This window comes from Dermacentor albipictus, chromosome 5, assembly GCF_038994185.2.
Source record: "Dermacentor albipictus isolate Rhodes 1998 colony chromosome 5, USDA_Dalb.pri_finalv2, whole genome shotgun sequence".
NCBI lineage: Eukaryota > Metazoa > Arthropoda > Arachnida > Ixodida > Ixodidae > Dermacentor > Dermacentor albipictus.
In genome coordinates, this window is record NC_091825.1 from 22038226 (window position 1) to 22060162 (window position 21937).

The following is a 21937-nucleotide window of genomic DNA, read 5'->3' on the forward strand; positions in this document are numbered from 1 at the left end:
CTGCTGTACATATTGTAGTAAACATTCACTTAGAAATTAAGTTGACAAGGTTGTTGCCACGCACACCTAGATAAATATCAAAGATTCTCGCTCGGTTAACGCGAAAACTCAATGCGACAGCGCTGGCGTGACGAAAAATCCAGGCCGAGAGGAGCGCTCGCTTCATGCTGCCTCTCACTTCAGCAAGTCTCCGCAACTAGAATACGCGACCTCCAGGCCTGGGCGCGCGGGAGGACATCGTGAAGACAGCGTTGCTTTGAACGCAAGGAGAGCAGCGACAGCCAGCAGCCAAGCGGTTTGAAATTTCTTCTTTTGGCAGGTCCCTGCGACTGCTGCTTGTAGCTGTGGATATGGTGCTTTCCTACCGGTAGACTCAGCTTTTCTAAGTGCCAGAGCGTTTCTGCGCAGAATCTGTGGCTAGATGTGAATAACTGCGGCGCTTCGTCCATGCAACCCAAGATGCGCGCTGGATTATTGCTGTGCACGTGATAGCGAGATTCTAACGCAGCAAAACAGGGCAACAATCCTCGGTCATTTTATACGCAAAGGCAGCAGCGACAGCCAGCAGTGTAACCCGATCAAACATTGCTGCTTCGTTTTGGAGGTTCATGACAGCGTTTTTTTTCTCCTTAGTGTGTGTTTCTTCTTACGTTATTTCTTGGTTTCGATAATTAAACTATTTAAATTATAGTGTTATAGGTGCCATGATCTGATCATGAGGCACGCCGTAGTGGGTGACTCCGTAAATTTGGACCACCTGTGGTTCTCTAACATGCACCTAAACTTGAGTACACGGATGTTATCGCATTTAGCCCCTATCTAAATGCGGCTGCCGTGGCCCGAATTCGATATTGCGACCTCGTGCTTAGCAGCCCAGCACCATAGCCACTAGGCAACTACGGCGGTTGTTGCTGTCGCTGGCACCTGCGGATGTCGACGTTATGTTTTCGTTGGGTTCAAAAAGTTTACTAATAGCATGAGCCGCGCCTATGCATGAGCCGCGCCTACATTGCGCCGCTCATGCATTTTTTGTTCCTGCTGCAGGTGCTTACCTGTCGAGTCTCGCGTCAGCGCTTTTGCGATCTTCAGCCAGCAAACGAAAGCGAGCCTTCGTCACCGGGTGCAACGCGCTGGACTGGCTTCCAGATTTCTGGGGAAGGCATTACAGATAAACAAAGCACTGATACGGAATTTTACACTACATGCTTCTACTAGTGGTGTCCGTTGCCAACCAGATAACCATGGACTAACACCGCGGGTTACTTCAGTCCACTTAAGGACCAGCATATCAGTCTCCCCTTGGGGTGTATAAGCGGCGCGACTATGCTGGTGACGCCGTTTCCGTTCCTGCTGCACGTTAGCACTGACAATTCTGCCTGCCGTTTTCTGCACACATTGCCGGTTCCGCCCTTTGTGCTTTTTCAGTGTTTTTATACTTGCATAATTCTAAAGAAAAACATATAAGCCGTAGACGACATCGCTCAATGCTACGGCGTAGAATGTGATTTTACCTCGCGATGTAGTTGGTATGCGGCGGTAGAGAACCAAATTCAGGCCCTGTTGACAACATATTGCAAAACAGCTCTTGGATGGACAGAATAAGGATGGACAGATTAAGGGCAGGCTTGCCACCATTGAGCAGTATCAAGCTGATAACGAAAAGCAAAAGACCTCCTTAAGCGCTCGTTTCGGAAATCTAGAAACCCGAATCGCAAATTTAGAAGGCCTTCAGAGATTGGTGGTTTAATGCAGCAGTAAAGCTACATCGTAGGATTCGATACTGAAAATCTTGCTGCAAAGGTTGACGACTTGGATAATCAACCTCCTTTTCTTTACCTTTGCCTATGACAATAAACTCGAAAAATATCAGGAATCTGAGTCTAGTGTGTTGCAGTTGTCCAGGTCAACATTGGCCTGTGAGCACGCAAAAACTGAAAGAGCGCGCCGTATTGGAACCTACACCTCAGGTAAAAAGCGCCCCATCATGTCAAAGTTTAGCTTAATCAGAGATAAACAGCATGTGCTTGCAAATGAAAAAAACAAACAAACTATGAGGCAATGAAATCAGCAAATCAAAAGATGTTTCGGAAAACGTGCGAAGAAAAAGGAAGTTCCTGTGGGATTATGCCAAAGCTACGAAAACTGAACGTGACGAGGTTAAACTAAGGCACGACAACCTGTTCATAAATAACGTGAGGTATGTACACGACGCGTCGTTTGGATAGGTCGTGCAGTCTACTAGGCAAGCACGTGCATCTAAGACTAGTTTTTCCTTATTAATTCGCAACTGCAGAAGCATAAAGACGAAAACCGATAAATTCGATTGTTTGCTTTATACGACTGCCCCATCTGTAGCCCTTGGATCTGAATCGTGCCTTGACAATGACATTAGCGACTGCGAAACTTTTCAACGTTAGTACACTTGTTATCGAAAAGACAGTAACAGCTGGAGGTGGAGTCTTTCTGCTAGTGGATAAACAGATTTTTTTCGCGTAAGATGGTTATTGAGGCTGGGCAAAGCCAGGCTGTTTGGGTAGAAATTAGATTACATAATGGAAAATCACTCTGCGCATGTTCATTTTATAGACCCCTTGGAAATAAACCCCTTGGAACCTAAGAAATTCAAATAAAACAGTTAATGCGTAGTGCCTTGTTGTCGGCGCCAATTTTAACTTACCACGCATTGGGTGGTCCAACCAAGGCATTGAGTCTAGTGCATAGGATATGACAACCAAAGAAATGATAAATATACACAGCTCCTTTGCTTTATCACAGCTAGTGGCACAACCCACGCGTGACAGGAATGTGTTAGATCTTCTCTTTACCAACTTGCCCTCAGCAGTAAAATCCACGCTTGTATCACCAAGCACAGCTGATCACAGTGTTCTGTGTGAGATGAATCTCTTATATGCACACGTAATAAGTAGCGAATGCCGGCATATTTTCACCTATTAGAAGGAGCGCATAAACGAGATATCGTCTGCACTGGACGCACACTTTGACACATTTTAAACGCTTTCGGAATCGGAAGGTGTCAATGAACTCTGGTGGGTATTTAAGAACAAGATGTTTATGTTGCGTGAACAGCTTGTGCCATCATGGTGGCTGATATCAAGGCATAGTAAAAGCCAGTCGCGGTTCACGAAGGAAATACGCAGAACTACTCGGAGAAGAAAGCATGGTTATGCCGCTTATGAAATTCGACATCTTTCAAGAAAGAAGGACTAAAAAGGGCAACAAACAAATTAAAGAGTACTATGAAACGATGAAAAGACCAATATTTTGACTCGTTAAATTCGCTAATGAAGGATCGGTCTAGAAATTTTGGAATTTTGTTAAAACTAACTGTAAAAATGAAATTTCAGTACCCACGCTTGACCATGCTGGTACAGTTGTTTACAATAGCACGGCTAAGGCCAATTGCTTGAATTCGTTCTTTGGGTCGGTATTTGGGAGGCGCTCTTCTGACATTGGAATGACTCTGAACTAAGGTACAAATTGTACTGAACGCATGGATGATGATGTCGTTAACATAAGGGGAATCAAATTGTTACTCCAGCGCCTTGATAAATGTAAGTTGGCTAGGCCGGATGATTTGCCTCCTATTTTTCTCTCTTTGTGGGCTCCTTCTGTGTCTCGAAATCTACAAGTTATTTTACAATATCTTTAGGCACCCAGCCTGATGACTCCAAAATTGCCAATGTTGTACCTGTATACAAATCAGGACCACTTTGTACTGTATCAAATCATCAACCTATTTTCGTAAAAGTTGCGTTTGTAAAATTTTTTAACACATTCTTTTTACTGATATTAGGAGCCACCTCGACACATACGCATTGCTAAGCCCTAATCAACATGGTTTTAGACGTGGCTATTCATCCATCACCCAACTCACTGAATTAACAGATGATTTAGCAAGTGTATTAGTAGTGGATTGCTTCATTGATGCTATTTTCTTGGATTTAGAAAGCTTTTGGTGTTGCACCTTACCACTTATTTCTCGAAAGCTTTCATCGTATAATAATTATCACTTAGTAATTTCCTACCTCAAAGAATACTTAAGAGGGAGCTTTAGCTCGGGCCCAACTCCGACGCGGCCTATTCAAATACGTGTAAAACGCAGAAACGCTTTTCTGAGATAACCCATTGGCCTATGTTAATGAAATTTATTGTGTCTGAGAGAGAAAGGCATATTCTAGCAACTTTTGAAAACGGAATGTCTATTTACTGCATAAATTTTTTTAAAATGTTGTTTCAAAAATCTGAAAGTTAAAATAAAGAATGGAAGCACGAACTTCAAAAATAATAGCTTGGCATCACGAACAGATGTCTCTGTTCTCTAAACGGCTTCCACTAGGCCATTCAGAGTGGACAAATGCGGTATGTTATTCTTACGTGAATTCGTTTCGTTGTATACAAGGGGGCTGCGAAAGCTGCATTTCCAAGTTACTAATATATTTGAGGTTCGTGTGTAACATTTAAATTTTGTCCGCTTTAGGTGTGCTATTGGATGCAATTCACGTTACTGTAATATCAGTTTTCATTGCTAGGTTACAGAATCGTAAACTTGATAGTTCCAATATTTGAAAATCTGCGATTCTTGCAAATGACTAATAAAAGATTGACGACATATACAAAAAATTTCGAAACCAACATTCACTAGACCTTAAGTTTTTTTATTTTGAAATGCAATAAACGTCGTCTAGTATGGTGCAGTGGCTATTGAGAAAAACGAATTATCCTATTGTATGTATTTATGTAGGAGCTCCCGAGTTAAAGCTTCCTCTTAAGTACTAGACGTCAGCGCATAGTTCTTAACTACAAAAGAACTCATATGGTTGTTGTCACATCAGGAGTACCACAGGGGTCCATTTTGAGTCCATTGCTGTTTCTAGAAACTTTATATGAATGATATAGATGCTGACCTATCTTCCCATGTGTGCCTGTTCGCAGACGATTGTGTGATTTATCGCGTTATTGCCTATCAACAAGATTGTGCCATTTTGCAACATGAATTGAGCAGAGTAGGTGAATAGTGCAGCGCTTGCGCCTTGCATATCAATTTGCAAGAAGCAGTGCGCATGACGTTTACAAAAAAGCGATACACCGATGACTACAAGCACTTCCTAAACACTACTGAGCTAATTCTGTGAGCGAGTGCCGACACCTTGGCGTCATCTCTACCACCGACTTATCGTGGCACCGCCACATTGAAAAAAATGACAGCCAAAGCTTGCCGGACATTAGGCTTCCTGCGTTGAAATACCAAGCAGTTTCCTTCAGAAATGAAACAGCCACTGTTCATACCACATATTAGGTCCACAGTTGAATGCACCTGCACTGTGTGGGATCCCTTGCTCAAATATGACATTCGGCGAACAGAAAGAGTGCGAAATTGAAGGGTTCACTATCTTTTCGGAAACTATACAAAACACTTCAGTGTAACGCGTGCTAAGGAAAACCTTGGCTGGATTTCATTAGTAAAGCGTGGGGAAATGGCAAGACTGAAATTTCTGTATAACATTTTTGACTCACAAACAGGTATATGGCGTGAAACGTGCTTACTTCCTCCTGATTCTGTTTCTTTACGACGACATCATGTAAACAAAATTAAAGAAAAGAGGTGCAAAACTGTCAGATTTAGTATCTAATTTCCCCCAGGCAATTTGTGATTGGAACCAAGTAGAACGGCAACGTGCCTCGACCACCGCAAATGACAACTTTTTCGCGTTGCTCCAGTAGCTCATTTACATGAGCAATGTAATTGATGCGAAAGTAAATTCTATCGATTACAACGAACGTCTTTGTGTAATTACTAGGCCCTGTGACGTATGTTTATGTTTATTTTAAATTTATTGCTTTCTATTTTTATGGTTTATTCTTGCAGGGTTTATTTTCATGTGTGTGTCATCGCAATCTTTTATGCACATGACAATTGACCTGTATATTTTTTCTCCATTTATTTTACCAAATTGTAATGCCATTCGTGGCGCTGTGGGCAAAGTGGAAACTAAATAAAAATAAATAAATAAAAAGTGTGTTCCATGAGCCAGATGTTTCAAGATGTTCTCCTAGTGGGATTAATATCATCACAGGGGTCGCACAGGGGTCGTAACAAAGATGCTCAAGGCACTGCCAAGTGAAGCGAAACATGAGGAGAAATGTAAAGATTGCGCGGACACCGAAAATAGCGAAGTACAGTTTGCTTATGGTGGTTACAGGAATTAATTGCGGAGAGAGAATTTTCTTCTTTCTTCTATTAGCAAGAAGCTTAGACAGCTAGTATCATCGATTGAGAAACTAGAAGTTCTCAACAGCATAAGAAAAAACTTAAAGGCCTCGAAAGTACGGTGAATGTGGTCCTGGCGATGTTTGAGGAATTCGTTAGGCGGCAATTTAAGCAAGATGTTGAATTAAAGAGCATTTAGGAGTGGCTGGTGAAGTTGGGAGTGAAATGCTAATAAAGAGGTGAGCCATACAAAGGGGGAACTGAATGCGCTCTACAAGAATGTAAGGCGGCACAATTCGGAGGTGCAGAGGGTAGCCGGATACATGTGGAATATGTGTTGGGTGCTGTGGATAAACTTGCGGAATCGCTTAGACTCACTCTATTACGTGAGCGCATCATTGAGGTCATACGCACACGTTCAGCATATACGGACCCTATACAACCTGTCTCATTCCTTTCCCTTAGTGGAGGCCAAAGTATTACTGGAACCAAATTGCAAAATGACTGAAGAATAATGAGTCAAACGTATGGCGCCCTTTAACTGGAAACTGTTTTGGCTGATACACACTCGGGCAGCTCAGAAAGGACATGACTTCTCTTGAGAGAAGAATTTCGAGTTATGTGTATGCAAAAAGACCGGCAAAATAGCCATCAAAATTGAAACAGAGGATGATTTCCCAGAAATATGGTTGCTTCTGCAACATAATATAGATTTTTTGAGACGTAGAAACACACATACTGAAATAGAAAGGGCATATCTTAGAATCGTTAGTTGAATGCATTACAAGTAGCACATAGATGATGAAGTCGCTATCAGTCTTGCATCTTAATGCCCGCAGTTTACTAAAGAAAGCAACACAATTTCAACTATGTTTGAAATAAATGACACGACAATTTGAGGCTTTTGCTTCAAGAAACTGAGTATACCGGTTTCTATGATGTATACTGTTTTGAGTATTACCAAAGCTTAGGATTTTATACAAATAGTAAACAATGGCGGTCATGTCTCCCTGTATGCCAAGAATAACAAGTGATGCATAACCACAAAGACTGCTGTTCCAATACAAGTCACTAAAAAGTGCTAAGTGACCAGTGCTATCATGATTGTGGATGTTGTTTATAGCCGTCAGTCGGGTAAAGGGCAATGCTTTCTGGATTGCATCAGCAAAATTCTTGCACAAATTCCTAGTTATTTAACGAAGTGGTCTTTGTTGGTGACATCGGTATAGAGATGATGTGTATTAGTCGTCTCAAAATAAATTAAAATCTATTACGCTCTCAAATCGTAAGACTCCTTCGTTAGGTGTGCGATGTGTTTCAGACTGTGTTATGAGCTTGAACAGAAGCATACAAATTGCTTCTGTTGGTTCGAAAATTGGCCTTTGCGATCACATCCCCGCTTTTTGTAAACATCCATAAGTATTACAGGAAGCGCACACTAAAAAACACGGATGAAGAATAGAGAAACACGAGCGCTAACTCACGACTAAAGTTTATTGCGTTTAAACACGTATATATATAGGAACACTCACACATGCGTACACCCGCGCACCAACATTCTCCTAACCAAAAGCAAAGCAAGAAACGCAGTGATAAACAAGAAGTCGGATAATTTTAACGATTAGATGTGTCTAAAAAAGTGTTTTCTTTGTTGTGTAGTGGGAGGGATGCATGGCTTACTTACTTGTCACCATATTTAATGATTACGTAGGCACCTGAAATGAGGCGGGCCTTTTAATTCTTATTTGTCGAGATTACGCGTGTGCGTTCAAAAGTGGGCTTACAACTGCAAGCTGCACAAAGGGTGTCCAAATGTGATAGACTAGCATTATTTAATCTGGAGAAATGCTCTTGTAACCTTTTGTTTATACACGTGCCCGTTCAGCCGATGTAACAAGATCCGCACGATGGGGGGATCTCGTACAGAACATTGTTGCGGCACGTCACGAATTTAGGTCTATGCTTTACCTAACACGAATTGTGCGCAACCGAATCTGACATTTGTGCTCGTGGTTGTACAGCCTGGCACAGACTGGCTAATTTCCTTGGACAAGAAAAAGCAACTTCAACACCCCACCAGTTCGCGACATTTTTGAGCCCATGCGCCAGCCTATTAACATATGGAATAACTGCTGGCCTTTCGCGATCCCCCAATGTCATTTCCACTGCTTGCTCTTTCTCTGCTTTTTAACCATTTCGCCAGTTTTTGGACTGTCGTCCTGATTGTGTGTTCGGGGTATGCGGCCATGGTTAGCCTGTTGACTTCATCCTTAGCCCCTTCCAGCAAGTGGTATTGACAAGACTTCGTTATGGAGGAATGGTGGCAATTCAGGGCGATAGTATTCTTTACCGATTTGCTGTGTCCCGAATTGTATGGCAGCAAAGGCTTCACAGAAAGGGGCTTGTACATCAGGCCTACATGATTTAGCAAAAAAGTTAGCCTGAGATATATAAACTGAAGCGTATTGTCTTTAAGTAACTCAATGGTAAAGTCCGATTCCATTTTCGCGAAAAATCTTCAGTATGTTGAGATACGCTTGGCTAGACTCAGTATTATCCACCACAACTAAATAATCATCCACAAAGCAGAAGATTTTCATGACCAAACCAAAGAGCTCCTACTGAACTTTCCTGTCCACAAAACCTAAATATACGTTACTAAGAGCGGGGGCCACTTTTGCCCCTAATGCGAACGCCAGAGTTTGGTAAGTATAAGGCATTGTCGCAACACACCACCGTATAATTCAAGTACATAAAAATATCATGAGAAGGCAACAAAGACGCCAATGACAACATAGGATAAATTACTTGCACTTACTAATTAAATTAAATAAATGGCAACGGAAGTGAATGAGCAAACAGCTTGCCAAATTGAGGAGCCAGCAACTTTGTTTGTTCGCTTCTCATGATATGTTTAATAAAAATTGGGCCCCTAGGTTAACCCCCTTTCTAATAGTTAAAGTACATAGAAAGTAACTGAAGGAATGATTCCACGCTAATGCCACACTGTTCAATGATTCTCCTCTCATCACTGAATTCGCAGGCACAGGCTTTCCCACTTTTGAATAATTCTCTATGTGTTATTGAGTAGTATAGATCTTCAATATCTATGCTACAAGCGTTCCCATTTCCAGGATTATGGTCTCTCAGAAATTCGACGTTTGATTCAGAATCTGGAATCATGAAAGGATCATAAACCACAGATTTGGCAAATGTTCATGCAGGTACGAAGAAATCACCACCTGGTCAGAATTTCTTTCAGATACCGCACAGCTTCTCGAAAATGTTCCCAGTCTACTCAAGGCACATTAAAATCGCCAATAAAAAGAACTTCATTGTCCTGGTATTCAGACATATGTAGCTTTAATTTTAGTAAGTATTCAAGAGTTGAGTCAGGTGCTCTGCATGATGTGTAGAAGATGAATTAGTGGCCCCACAAAGTTACTTCAATGCCGATGTACTGAAGTTCCGGTACGCCCTCCAGCAAGACAGCATCAAATTTGTGTTGGATAAGAATAGCCACACCACCTCCCCTTCATTGCCTGTTATTATGAAAAACCGTATACGAAGGTGGAAAAATGTCGTCATCATTCACTCGTTAATGTAACCACGTCTGAGTTATTACGGTAATGTGAGGATCGTACTGCAGCAGCGAAATTTCAAGAAGCACCGTTTTATTCCTTATTCTACGGGCACACAAATAAAGGAGGCAAAGTTGCGTGTCGTGCGCATGCACATTACGTCAAGTTTTTGACAGCTGCGGGGTGGTGTTCTTGTAGCTGTTCATTTTCACCCGCCTGTTTTCCATTTCGTCCCAAAAATACATATCCTTATCGATCATTAGCTTGTCGTGTATCAGGTTGATTCCTTTGTCCTGTTCTATCTCCTCCTTTGCGCTGTTCCGGAAGAGACTGCATTTACTTAACGTTGATTTAGAATAAGCATTCATAATAAAGATATGCGATCCCTTCAGTTTGCTTGCGTTTTTCAGTATTAGTTTTTTTTCGTTGAAGTCTTGGCAGGTGCACTATTAGGGGCCGCTTTCCCACCTACGTACCCAGTCGATGAATACGCCCAACAGATTCGCATTTAACCTAAAGTTTGTCGTGAAAAATACGCTTCACAACCTTGATATTGAGTTCCTCTTTTCAATCCACGGAAATCTCAGGTATAACATGAATAATTAAATTGCAGCGTCTGCAATGGTCTTCGAGGTGTGTTTGCTATTTAGTTTGCTATTTAGGCTCGAAGGACTTTCCCACCCCCGCACCCGGGGCTGACCCGAGCGGAGGCGGTGCTGTTCAGACAATTAGAAACTGGTTCTTTACCCACCCCAGTGTTAATGACTCATCTATACCCTAAATTATATGTGAGTGATGTGTGCCGCGTGGGCCAGCGGGAGAGGGCCACCCTGACGCACATCCTATGGATTGCACCAAGTTCCCCAATGAGGCTTCGACAAGCACAACGATTCCGCCGCGACTCGCGGCTGCGGCGGAATGCTACGACCACGAAAGCCAAACCTGGGCCGTCCAGCAGGTCTCGGCGGCTCTTGAAAGACAAAGGCCGAGCGAAACCGATGGAACGTTGCCCCTCAGGGCGACCGACCGCGGGAGTAACACGCGCTGGAGTTAAGTAGAGACCACCCCCTGAGAAGACGTCAGGGCCCGCGTCACGGCGCCATTTAGTCATGGTGTTGTTCTGCAGGCGACTACATGAAGTTGTCTCTCTCTCTCTTGCTATTTGGTTTGAAAAGACATCACGTGTTCAAACGACTTCAATGTAGCCTGCAATAGTTCAATATTTTCATACTGCACTAAGCGCTCAGACGCCACAATTTCCTCAGTACGTCTAAAGTCGTGCATATGTCCTTTCAGTTCAGCAAAATCAGTTTTAATTTGCAATAGTTCATTGCAAATTTATGTCTGTCCTTGAAATAGTTGCTCGTACACTTCTTTTTGAGTAGGTCCTGGGTTTTCCTCGACATCGCCGCAAATTAGTAGTTTGCAAATGACAAAGCAGGCATACGGTATTACAAGACAATGCCTTGGGCACGGCAGAATCACTTAGCCTCGACAATCACTTTGTGTTGAACTAGAACGGGGACTAACCTGCAGTAAGCAGATAAGTGTTACGTTTAGCGACATGGCGGCTTTGGATCCGCCGTGCCCATGAAAGATGAAATCATGCTGGTCTTGTTTTATAGCGGCGCCAAGCGATGACGGTGCACTGAGATACTTGAAAGGATAGGCCAGTAGGGTTGCGTCGCTGGATGACGACAGCGTTGAGAACGAAGGGCCTTTGTTGATCAGCTGCCTCTTGTAACAAGTCGCATTAAGTGGCCGCGCGCATCCAGAAGCAGTCAAGCCAAGAAAAGCCTGCAGTAAGGATCCGCCGTGCCCACGGGGGGTCCAGAAACTGGATGTACTGGTCTCTACGATGGATACTGTTTTGAGTGTTATCAAATTATAGGCGCATATACAAATAGTAAAAAAATGGTGGTGATGTCTCACTAAATGCCAAGAATAACAAGTGATGCATAACCGTAGAAGACTGATGTTCCATTATAAGTCACTAAGTGCTAAGCGACCCGTGCTATCACGATTGTGGATGTTTATAGCCTTCCATCGAGTAAAGTGCAATGCTTTCTAGATTGTCTCAGCGTAGTTCTTGCACAAATTCCTAGTTACTTTAACGAAGTGGTCTTTGTTGGTAGCATCAGTATAATTATTATGTGTATTAGTCGTTTTAAAATATATTAAAATATATTACGCTATCAAATGGTAAGACTCCTTTGTTAACTGTGCAATGTGTTTAAGACTGTGTTGTGAGCTTCAACTTGGCATACAAATTTCGTCTGTTGGTTTGAAAATTGGCCTAAGCCATCACATGCCTGCTTTTTTGTATATAGACACTTTTGAAGCAGGAAGAAAAGAAGATGTGATGTGTCACGCTAGAATATAGTCATTGACATCATGCCGAGTGGCTTTTCTCACAGGTCATGCAGGACGACTGGTTAGAAGTGGTATTATGAGTCCACTATGACTTCGTATTCCACAAAGCAACTAATGGCGTTTATAAGAAAGCTCTTCTGTTTTTTTCATTCCTGAAAGACCTCCAAAATAAAGAAGGCCTTCGATGACAATGAAATTTCACAAAAGGCTACAAGTAAGGAACAAACGTTTGATTAATTTCTTCAGGACAAAGATATTGATCAAGTTAAAGAATAGAAAAACAGAAACAAACATAAATTGCGACATCGACTAAGGTAAACATGCACAATATAGACCGAAGTTGGAATACGTCGACAAGCCAAAAGGATTCTAGATATTCATGATGAGATATTAACGCCAGGAATAATGTGTCGACTCCCAAAGAAATTAAACAAACTGGAAAGAATGTTACCCAAACTGACTGAGCCAATATCTTTAATGAGCTCTTGCTTACACGTATGCAAATACAAAACAATTGACTATAAAACTATTGACTATAAAAGTAACTATAAAATCTGTCTACAGTAATGAATATCTTTAATTTTACCGGTGAAGCTGAAAAATATCCTTTTCCCAATAAATAGACACTTCGCGGCTGCTTCCGATGACTTCAAATGGGGCCTGATTAAGGCAAACACATCTGCTATTAGCCCTCGTCTATCACAGATACGTAATCCTACCATGAGTAAATGCGGTTTTACTTAAAGTGATTATAATACCTGTTATACGCAGAAGGTGGGATAAGATAGTGTTTAAAAATTACAGAGCGCTATCTGTGCTGAGCAATTTTACTAAAATAATTCAGCACGCACTGTTCGGAGATTACCTGGAGTTTGGAAAATCGTGAATTTAGCCTCATGACACCCGCCGTGGTTGCTCAGTGGCTATGGTGTTGGGCTGCTGAGCACGAGGTCGTGGGGTCGAATCCCGGCCGCGGCGGCCGCATTTCGATGGGGGTGAAATGCGAAAACACCCGTGTACTTAGATTTAGGTGCACGTTAAAGAACCCCAGGTGGTCGAAATTTCCGGAGTCCTCCACTACGGCGTGCCTCATAATCAGAGAGTGGTTTCGCCACGTAAAACCCCATATGTTATTATTACTATTAGCCTCATGAGCAATCCCTTCCGGCACGCTTATTCCCATGCGTCAATTGTACATGTCGCGGTTGAAACTCCTCGTACCACTTATAGTTGACAGGCGCTTTTTCCGTAGCTAAACGTCGCATAGTATTTGAGACTGGTTAGCGATGGGGTCTCTGCAGCTCGCGGCCACATGTGGCGCGCTGGCCGGGCGCATCTAGGCAGCGGAAAGAGGCTTCTTCGATGCCTGCTGCAGCAAGACGCGACAGTAAGCTGCTAGCTGTGTCACAGCGCGTGCCTGGCTCGTCGTACTCGGGTGAGCGTGGAGAGACCGTTCCACTATGTTTACTTCATCGTTTCATTTCTCGTCTAGCAAATTTTAAACTGGTTAATATGCTTTTTAATGAATGACGGTCCGAGAGCACAGGAATAATCTTTGTCAAGCATTAAGAACGTCAAGACATTTATCCGTTCGCGCTTGCGCGCTTTCAGGATAGTTTTCTGCTCCAAATGTCAACCATGTTGAAAATGTCTAGTGTCCCTGGCTTCTTTCCCGGTCGCCTGCACGCGTGAGGTTTAGATGCCCACTGCTAAATCTCTTTATTATTTTAGATTTTTTCTGTCTTCTCTCGGGCTCTCGACATGACCAGAGGCAGTGCAATGGCACTTGATTCCGAGCGGAATAACTAATATCGTCCTACCTATCGCGTTAAGTAGCCGTCCGATAGCTTTCCACTGCTTTATAGCATAAACTAAGCGCAGCTTAGTCCACGACCAGTAGATCTGTCTTAGATGTGGCGCATTACTCGTTTTGGTGATCACTTCCGCCATGGTTATTCCTATACGTAAAATGTGCACGTCACGTCTAAAACTGATCGCACCGCTCATTGTTGGCAGGCGCTTTTTCTGTAACTAAGAGGTCGCATAGAATCCCTCATTGGCTAGAGATCGGGTCTCTGCAGCTCGCGGCCTCGTGTGGCGTGCTAGTCAGGCACATCTAACCAGCTGAAAAAGACTTCTTCGATGCCTGTTGCAGCAGGACGCGACAGTAAGCTGCTAGGTGTGTCCCTGCGCATGCGTAGATCGTGGTCCATGGTGAGCGCGAAGTAAATGTTTAGGCATGTGGGATCCTATGAACTGATCTTGTGTGTCTTAAGGTGGCCTCACAACCTACACGGCCATCTGACCGAGCTATGTCACATGCTATAGTCATAAGTTCATATCCGCTTTTTTATAGCTTTGTGTAACAAGTGTTCAGTTTATAGCTATGTGACAGAGACGGTGGCGTGGAGCAAAGGTAGAACAGTGGGCTTCTAATTTGAAGGAGGTAAGTTCTCCACCACACTATATCTGCAGGCCTGGAGTGGCGCCTGCCATCGGCAAAAATGTCCAGAGCAAGTGGGGCTATAGTAGTCAAGGTGTAACCAAACTAGGAAGGCTCACTAAGCTTCAACAAGGACACTCCCTGACCAGAACAGGATTTGGCCTCCCTGGTACTGTATTCGGCCACTACTTCACTCATGACACCTACCATTAACCCATGGCCAGCAGTCCCCAGCAGCTGCGGTTCACTTTACGAAGGTGGTGGACAGGTCTTCGATATGGCAGAGGTTAAGAATCGCTAGACTTGGACCGGCTTCCACAGAAAACTGAACCTGGCAACGCATAACACATGAACAACCTGCTGCTGCCTGTTCTGGCATGCGCATCCTCGAGTGCGTCGTCAGTGCAGGCTTCCCCTTGTCACGAAGACGGAGCGGCCACGTGCAATCCTTTGCCTGGTTCCCACATATCGCCATCTCCATCTGCCTCACCGTTTGAATGCCACCTACCGGTCCTGGAGCGAACTTGGAAAGATTCATCGCCATCGACAGCCCTACCAGCTATAAAGCAACAACCACCGTCGACGCAGCTCTGTGGGCCCGGTGACTGTACCTTGGTGCAGTTCGCTAACCGCTTTGCTTTCGCCATGCAGGTTAGTCAAACATATGCACTTTTTGCTAAAAAATCAAGCAATTATCTTCTGGTACAGCTCCCGAGCCCACGGTGCTGCGTCGCGATTGCCACTGAGTGCATTCATGTCATCCGTCTGCTACTAATCATATCTGGTGACGTCGAGACTAACCCTGGTCCTGCCAGCCTTGACACTGTACTGGCCGAATTGCAGAAACTAACCGCAGGCCAAACAACACTTGTGCAGGAGCTAAAGAGCCTGAAACTGCAGCTGACCACCACAGACAAAACAATCAGTGACCTGAATAAGCGCATGACCGACTTAGAGGTCCATTATCAGGCTCTCATGCCTCTACGCCAAGACATAAAAATACTGCAGACAACATCAACTGAAACAACTCGCCTAGTCACAGCGTTAGAGGCCCGTTTCGACGACGCCGAAAACCGATCTCGCCGCAATAACCTGATCTTCCACGGAATTACTGACCCCACTACAAATGAAACATTTACTAAGTCTGAAGAATTAATAATCCAGATCTGCCGTGATCACTTACAAACCGACATCAACCCCACAGATATAGAAAGGGCACATCGCTTAGGAAAACACACCAAAGATCGAAATCGTCCTATAATAGTAAAATTCGCACATTGGAAAACGAAAGACGCCCTTCTGTCAAAAGGCCGAATGCTGAAAGGAACTAATTATAGTGTAGGTGAAGATTTCTCTCGCCTGACTCAGAAAGCACGGAAGGCCCTTTTGCATTTCGCCAAATCTAAATCACTTACATACTCTCTACGCTATAAAACTTTATACATTGGTCCTAAACGATATGTTTTTGATGATTCATCTAACTCTGTAAAAGAAATTCTGTAGCAATCATCCCGTCCTCTACAAAAACAGAATCAACCAGAACTTGCACCTAGAAAACATCTTTCGTTTTCCGCAGTATTTACTAACGCACGTAGTTATCTCCCGAAGCGCGAGCTTATATCTAACATCGTATCATCAACAGGCAGCAACTTGCTCATTCTAACAGAAACCTGGCTACACAATGACGTCACTGATACCGAAGTTTTGGCCGAGCTACCCGACTTCCAGGTTTATCGAACTGACCGCGTAGGCACAAGGGGCGGTGGCGTTCTTGTAGCAGTTCACCGGCAACTTTTGTGTTCATTTATTAACATTGCATCAAAACTCGAAATACTATGGCTACTATATCGCACGTCACCACTTACAGTGCTGCTGGGGGTTTGCTACAGGCCTCCACATGCCACTCCTGAATTCTGTGGGGAGCTCAATAACAATTTAATACAACTAACGACCACCTACCCTAATGCCTCCATCTTACTTTTCGGGGACTTTAATTTCCCAAACATAGACTGGAGCAACTTAACATATTCTTCAATAGTAGGTCCCCCAGAGACAAGGAATTTCATTGACATTTGTTTGAACTTTAACCTCACACAATTAGTTTCGGAGCCAACGCGTGTCACACCAGAATCCGCAACCATTCTGGACCTCATCCTGACTAATGATCCCAGTACCCTCTCATCAATTACACACCTTCGAGGAATTAGTGACCATAAAGTCATTCATGCTACTTTCTCTTTTCCTGTAACACCAAATAAGACACATAAGAAAACTATAAGGCTTTACGAAAAGGGTGACTATGACGCAATTAACCGCGAACTTGAGACCTTCTTCCCCACGTTTGAAGCTGCGTATCGCAATCGGTCAATATTCCATAACTGGTCGATGTTTAAGGATAAGCTAACAGATTTGGCTAACAAATATATTCCTAAAGTTCACATTCGCCCCAATAATCAAACACCTTGGTTTATTAACGCCTTAAAAAAACTAGAAAATAAAAAGAAACATCTTTACCGAGTGGCTACAAATAACGGGAACTCGCTTCGATGGGAAATGTACTACAAAGCTGAAAGCGAATATCTGATTGCGATCCGCAGCGCAAAGCGTTCATTTTATGGCACTACACTCCCAAATTTACTGCGCACTAACCCAAGGCAATTTTGGCAAGTAATAAATCCTCATCCTGTTCACACTATTTCGCTCACAAATGACACACACGAGACAATTACCGATACTGAATGCGCTGACACTTTTAATTCCGCATTTGCAACAGTATTTACGAACGAAATCGAAACAAACATTTCTTTACCTTTGTACAACATTGAAGGTCACATGCCATGCATCACATTTTCTGCTGACGGAATTTCGTCCATAATCCAGAAAACTAAGCTATCATCGTCATTTGGCATTGATGAAATTAACTCTAAACTTCTAAGAAACACAAGACACATGGCTGCATCATACTTATCCTTACTGTTCTCACAGTCACTTTCTTCAGGAAACATGCCGGGTGATTGGAAAGTGGGAAGGGTCATTCCAGTCTACAAAACCGGTAACAGGAATTCCCCATTAAATTATCGACCCATCTCACTAACAAGCGTGCCGTGCAAAATCATGGAACATGTCATCTACTCTCAAATCATTGCCTTCTTGGACAGTAATAACTTTTTTCACCCTTCACAACATGGTTTTCGCAAAGGTTTCTCTTGTGAAACTCAATTAGCTATTTTCGTTCATGACTTGCATACTAACCTTGACATCAATGTACAAACTGACGCAATCTTTTTAGATTTTGCAAAGGCATTTGATAAAGTATCCCACCAACTTTTGCTACTAAAACTTCAGCTGTTGAACTTGGACCCTAACGTTCTAATTTGGATAACTGAATTTTTGTCTAATCGCACACAAATGGTTTTTATAAACGGTAACCTATCAAGTCGCCTCCCAGTAACCTCTGGCGTGCCCCAAGGATCTGTTCTTGGTCCCCTGTTATTTTTAATATATATTAATGATTTACCTCAGTGTGTCTCCAGTAATATACGCATGTTTGCAGACGACTGCGTCATCTACCGCTCTATCTATAACTCATCTGACCATACCACACTCCAAAATGATCTTAACAGTGTTTTAGAATGGTGCAGCAATTCGCTGATGACCCTTAACGCCAAGAAATGTAAATTCGTGTCCTTCTCCCGCCGTCGCAACCCTTCCTTCTTCCCATATGAAATAAATACCACACCATTACAATCAGTACAATCCTATAAATATCTAGGTGTAACCCTGTCTCACGATTTGTCTTGACGCGCACATGTCACTAGCATTATCTCTGCAGCTAACAAAACCTTAGGTTTTCTAAAACGGAACCTACGGCAGGTCCCATCAGATTTAAAATTACTAGCATATAAGTCACTTGTCAGGCCGAAACTGGAATACGCGTCAGCTATCTGGAACCCGCATCAAGCATATCTCACCGACGCATTAGAATCAGTTCAAAATCGTGCTGTTAGATTCATTCATACCTCATATTCATACGACGTCAGCGTTTCATCACTGAAATCAGAATCGGGCTTGTCAATGCTTTCATGTCGACGTCGCATTTCCAGTCTTTCCCTGTACCACAAGTTCTTCTTTTCTTCCCTTAATCAAGAGCCTTACATAACAGCAGCAGCACGCATATCTCACCGCACCAGCCATCCACTTCAAGTGGCACGCCCACGTGCACGGACAACCACCTTCGCAGCCTCCTTTTTCTTCCGTACCGCCACAGACTGGAATGGCCTTCCCGCCAACATCGCTAATACGACTTGTCCATCTTCGTTCACACAACTTGTAACCGACCATTTCGTTAAATAATTATTTATGACGATGTTTTGCTATCTTATAAAAACCCACCCCTTATGTAATGCCCCTACGGGGGACCTTTAAGGTAATAAACTGAACTGAACTGAACTGAACTGAACCCTCTCGAGTGACGTTAGCTTAGCAGGACTCTTTGAGGAATGATGAAGAGGCTGGAAGAACTGGCAAGGCTTATACCGTTTAGACCAACATCCACGTTCTATGCTACGGAGGGCTTCCAGATAAAGGACAATACGGGATAGGATTCCTAATCCACAAGGCCATAGCAGGCAACATTGACGAATAATGGGAGGGTAGCAGCAGTCATAATAAAGCTGAATAGGAGGTATACAATAAAGGCAGTACGAGATTACTCTACGACCTGCAGGCACGATGATGAAGAAATAGAACACTTTTATGTAGATGTTGAATTGGCCATGAGAAAAGTACAAAAAGTACAAATCGGTGTGCGGTAGTCATAGGCACTTCAATGCAGAAGAGACGGAAAGGCTGGCGGGTGAACAAACATTCGGCTACTGCGGTGTTGATTCTAGAAACACTAGAGGCGACATGTTGGTGGACTTCGAAGAAAGGAATACACTCCGAATAATAAATACGTTCTTCAGGAAACGTAAATACCGGAAGCGGACCTGGAAAAGCCCTAATGGAGAAACAAGAAATAAATTTCATACTCTCAGACCATCATACTCAGAACATCAGTGCAGGCTGGGAGCATATATTTGTACTGATATAAAAGACATCCGTAATAGTTTTAAAAGACTTACTTAATCATAAAGGAATGTTTCAACACAGGAATACATATTATCAATTGTGAAGAATTATGGCAGGCAATTCCTCCCTTACCTGATTCTTTCTTTCGTCAAAGATAACGGAAGTATGGAAATTTAAATTCAACAATAAATGTCACTTAATCACTTCAGAGTGCAACTGTTTAGAAATTTGTTCATCGAGTGATCCTCCGATTGTGAATCTGCTTTTTCATATCTTGGCAATACACGTCCTGGCAACTTTAAATTTCTGGTATTTTTGTTTGGATGCATTACAATAATTTGTTCGTGTGTTAAGCTGATGCAACAGCATATAGTGGGTGTGCTTTGACTCACTGCGTATATAGTGCTTGTAAAACTGTCGAAAAATGTCTCTGTACCGCGAATTGGGTGCACGTTAAAGAGACCAAGGTGGTCATAATTAATTAAGACTCCTCCACTACGGCGCGCCTCATAATCACATCGGGGTTCTGGCGCCTGGAACCCCAGAATTTTGTGAAATGGAAAATTAGGCTTTCCTTTATACGCTCTCCCTCGCACCTAGAGCATACGGCGAGCTGGGGTCATTAGGATCTTAACGCACTTTGGACTTTACACAGGACATCTTCGGGAAACGACGAAGGACGACAAAATTCCTTTCGAGGGCCCTTACTATTGATGTCCCAATGTAATTGCTTGGCCGCATCATACGAGAGGTGCAATGACCGTGTGGCCACACCACGGACCCGAGCACATAAATGTCGGACCTTCCCCCGATTAACCGTGCGTGGCTTAGCCATGTCTATGCTAAAGGGTATCCTGGGGGTTGAGCCGATGCCAGGACTTTGGACCTTTACGGCCGCTAGGTGCAGGCAACACACCCTTTTGGCCTCAGCTTCACGTAGACGGCACCCCCGGACTGACTCACCTGGGTGAAATCGGTTGTTGCCTTTTCCTTTCTCTCTCTCCCTCAAACCTTCGTCTCTCTTTTTCGTTTTCCATCTCTTCTGGGTTCTCCAAATCTTAAATTACTTCCGATTTTCCAGGCAGCAGGGTTACCCTGGTGTAGTTTATCCAACCTTGTGTCTACTATATTATACTATATACTAACTATCTAACGCTGGCCTCTGCGTTTTCTGCGGGTCTAGTAGCGTCCCCTTGTTGGGTTCAGTTATGGGTGGCTAGTATTGCTGCGGAAAGTAAGCAAAGATTTAGAGAGTCATGATGCTTTCCCTGTCAGTCTGTCTGATCGGCATTCACCAAAAGAGGGCGCACGGAACTCATGCAGTTTCTTTGCCAGCGCAAAGAAACCTTTTCACAATTCTTAGTGGTTTGTTCTAAGTAACAACCCCAAAAATGCCGTCAGAACAATTTCACCGCTCATCGTTGCAAAATTTCAAACCGATACACCAGGTACAGGCTACAAGGTGACCAAAATGGGCAGCGGCAAACTCCTCCTTGAGGTTCGCGATCAGCACCAGCAAGGAAAACTCGCCAGTCTCGTAGTATTCGGTGACCTACGAATTCCCGCCACCCCACGGCAACCGATGAACACACCGAAAGGATTAATTTCTGATCGATACTTTTTAACCTTGACAGAAGAACAGCTCCTAGTGGGCTAGAAGGAGCCTAACGTTACCCTAGTAAAAAGAATCGTAATCAAACGGGAAAACAAAGAAATTACAACTAAACATCTGATCGTCACCTTGGTGTCCATAATGTTGCCAGAAACGTTAGAAACAGGATACAGTAAAGTCCTAGTCCGACCATACCTCCCAAATTTTCGGAGATGTTTCAAGTGCCAGAGGTATGGCCATGGTTCTGAAAGCTGCCGGGACCGACAAACCTGTGCGAAGTCCGGCGTCCACAGTCGCCCTTCGGATGACTCTAATGGCACACTCCACTGTCCGAACTATGACGGTGGACGAGCAGCTTACTCTAGAACTTGTCCTACATAGCAGAAAGAAAAATGATATAAATCATATTAAAAGTAAAGGAAAACACTTCCTTCCAGGAATCAGGAACGCGCGTATCATTTCTTCATGCCGCAAGGTATGCTAGTGCGGTTCCAACGCCGCAACTGACTCCGGCATCTTCTCGGTCCCTAAAACGTGTGGCCGCAGACATGCCGGTATGAGGGCCGATCGACGTCTGGGTCGGTGGCCTCCAAGGTTTTGTATCTTCAGGCGAGGCGCACCACGAAAAC

General features: G+C 43.5%; 2 protein-coding genes across 3 annotated transcripts in view; both read left to right on the forward strand.

The window, feature by feature from the left end:
• Positions 1–21937, forward strand: part of LOC135898238 (juvenile hormone acid O-methyltransferase-like) — a 205497-nt gene that overhangs the window by 102954 nt on the left and 80606 nt on the right. The gene's annotated exons all lie outside the window — the stretch shown is intronic.
• LOC135898254 (uncharacterized) lies at positions 14996–16129 on the forward strand. Its single transcript, XM_065427101.2, has one exon. The coding sequence runs from the start codon at positions 15272–15274 to the stop codon at positions 16127–16129; it is 858 nt and encodes a 285-aa protein (XP_065283173.1). The 5' UTR covers positions 14996–15271.

Bases quoted from the DNA above. Each gene is read 5' to 3' on its own strand.
- LOC135898254 (XM_065427101.2), top strand. From the start codon at position 15,272: ATGCAGGTTAGTCAAACATATGCACTTTTTGCTAAAAAATCAAGCAAT.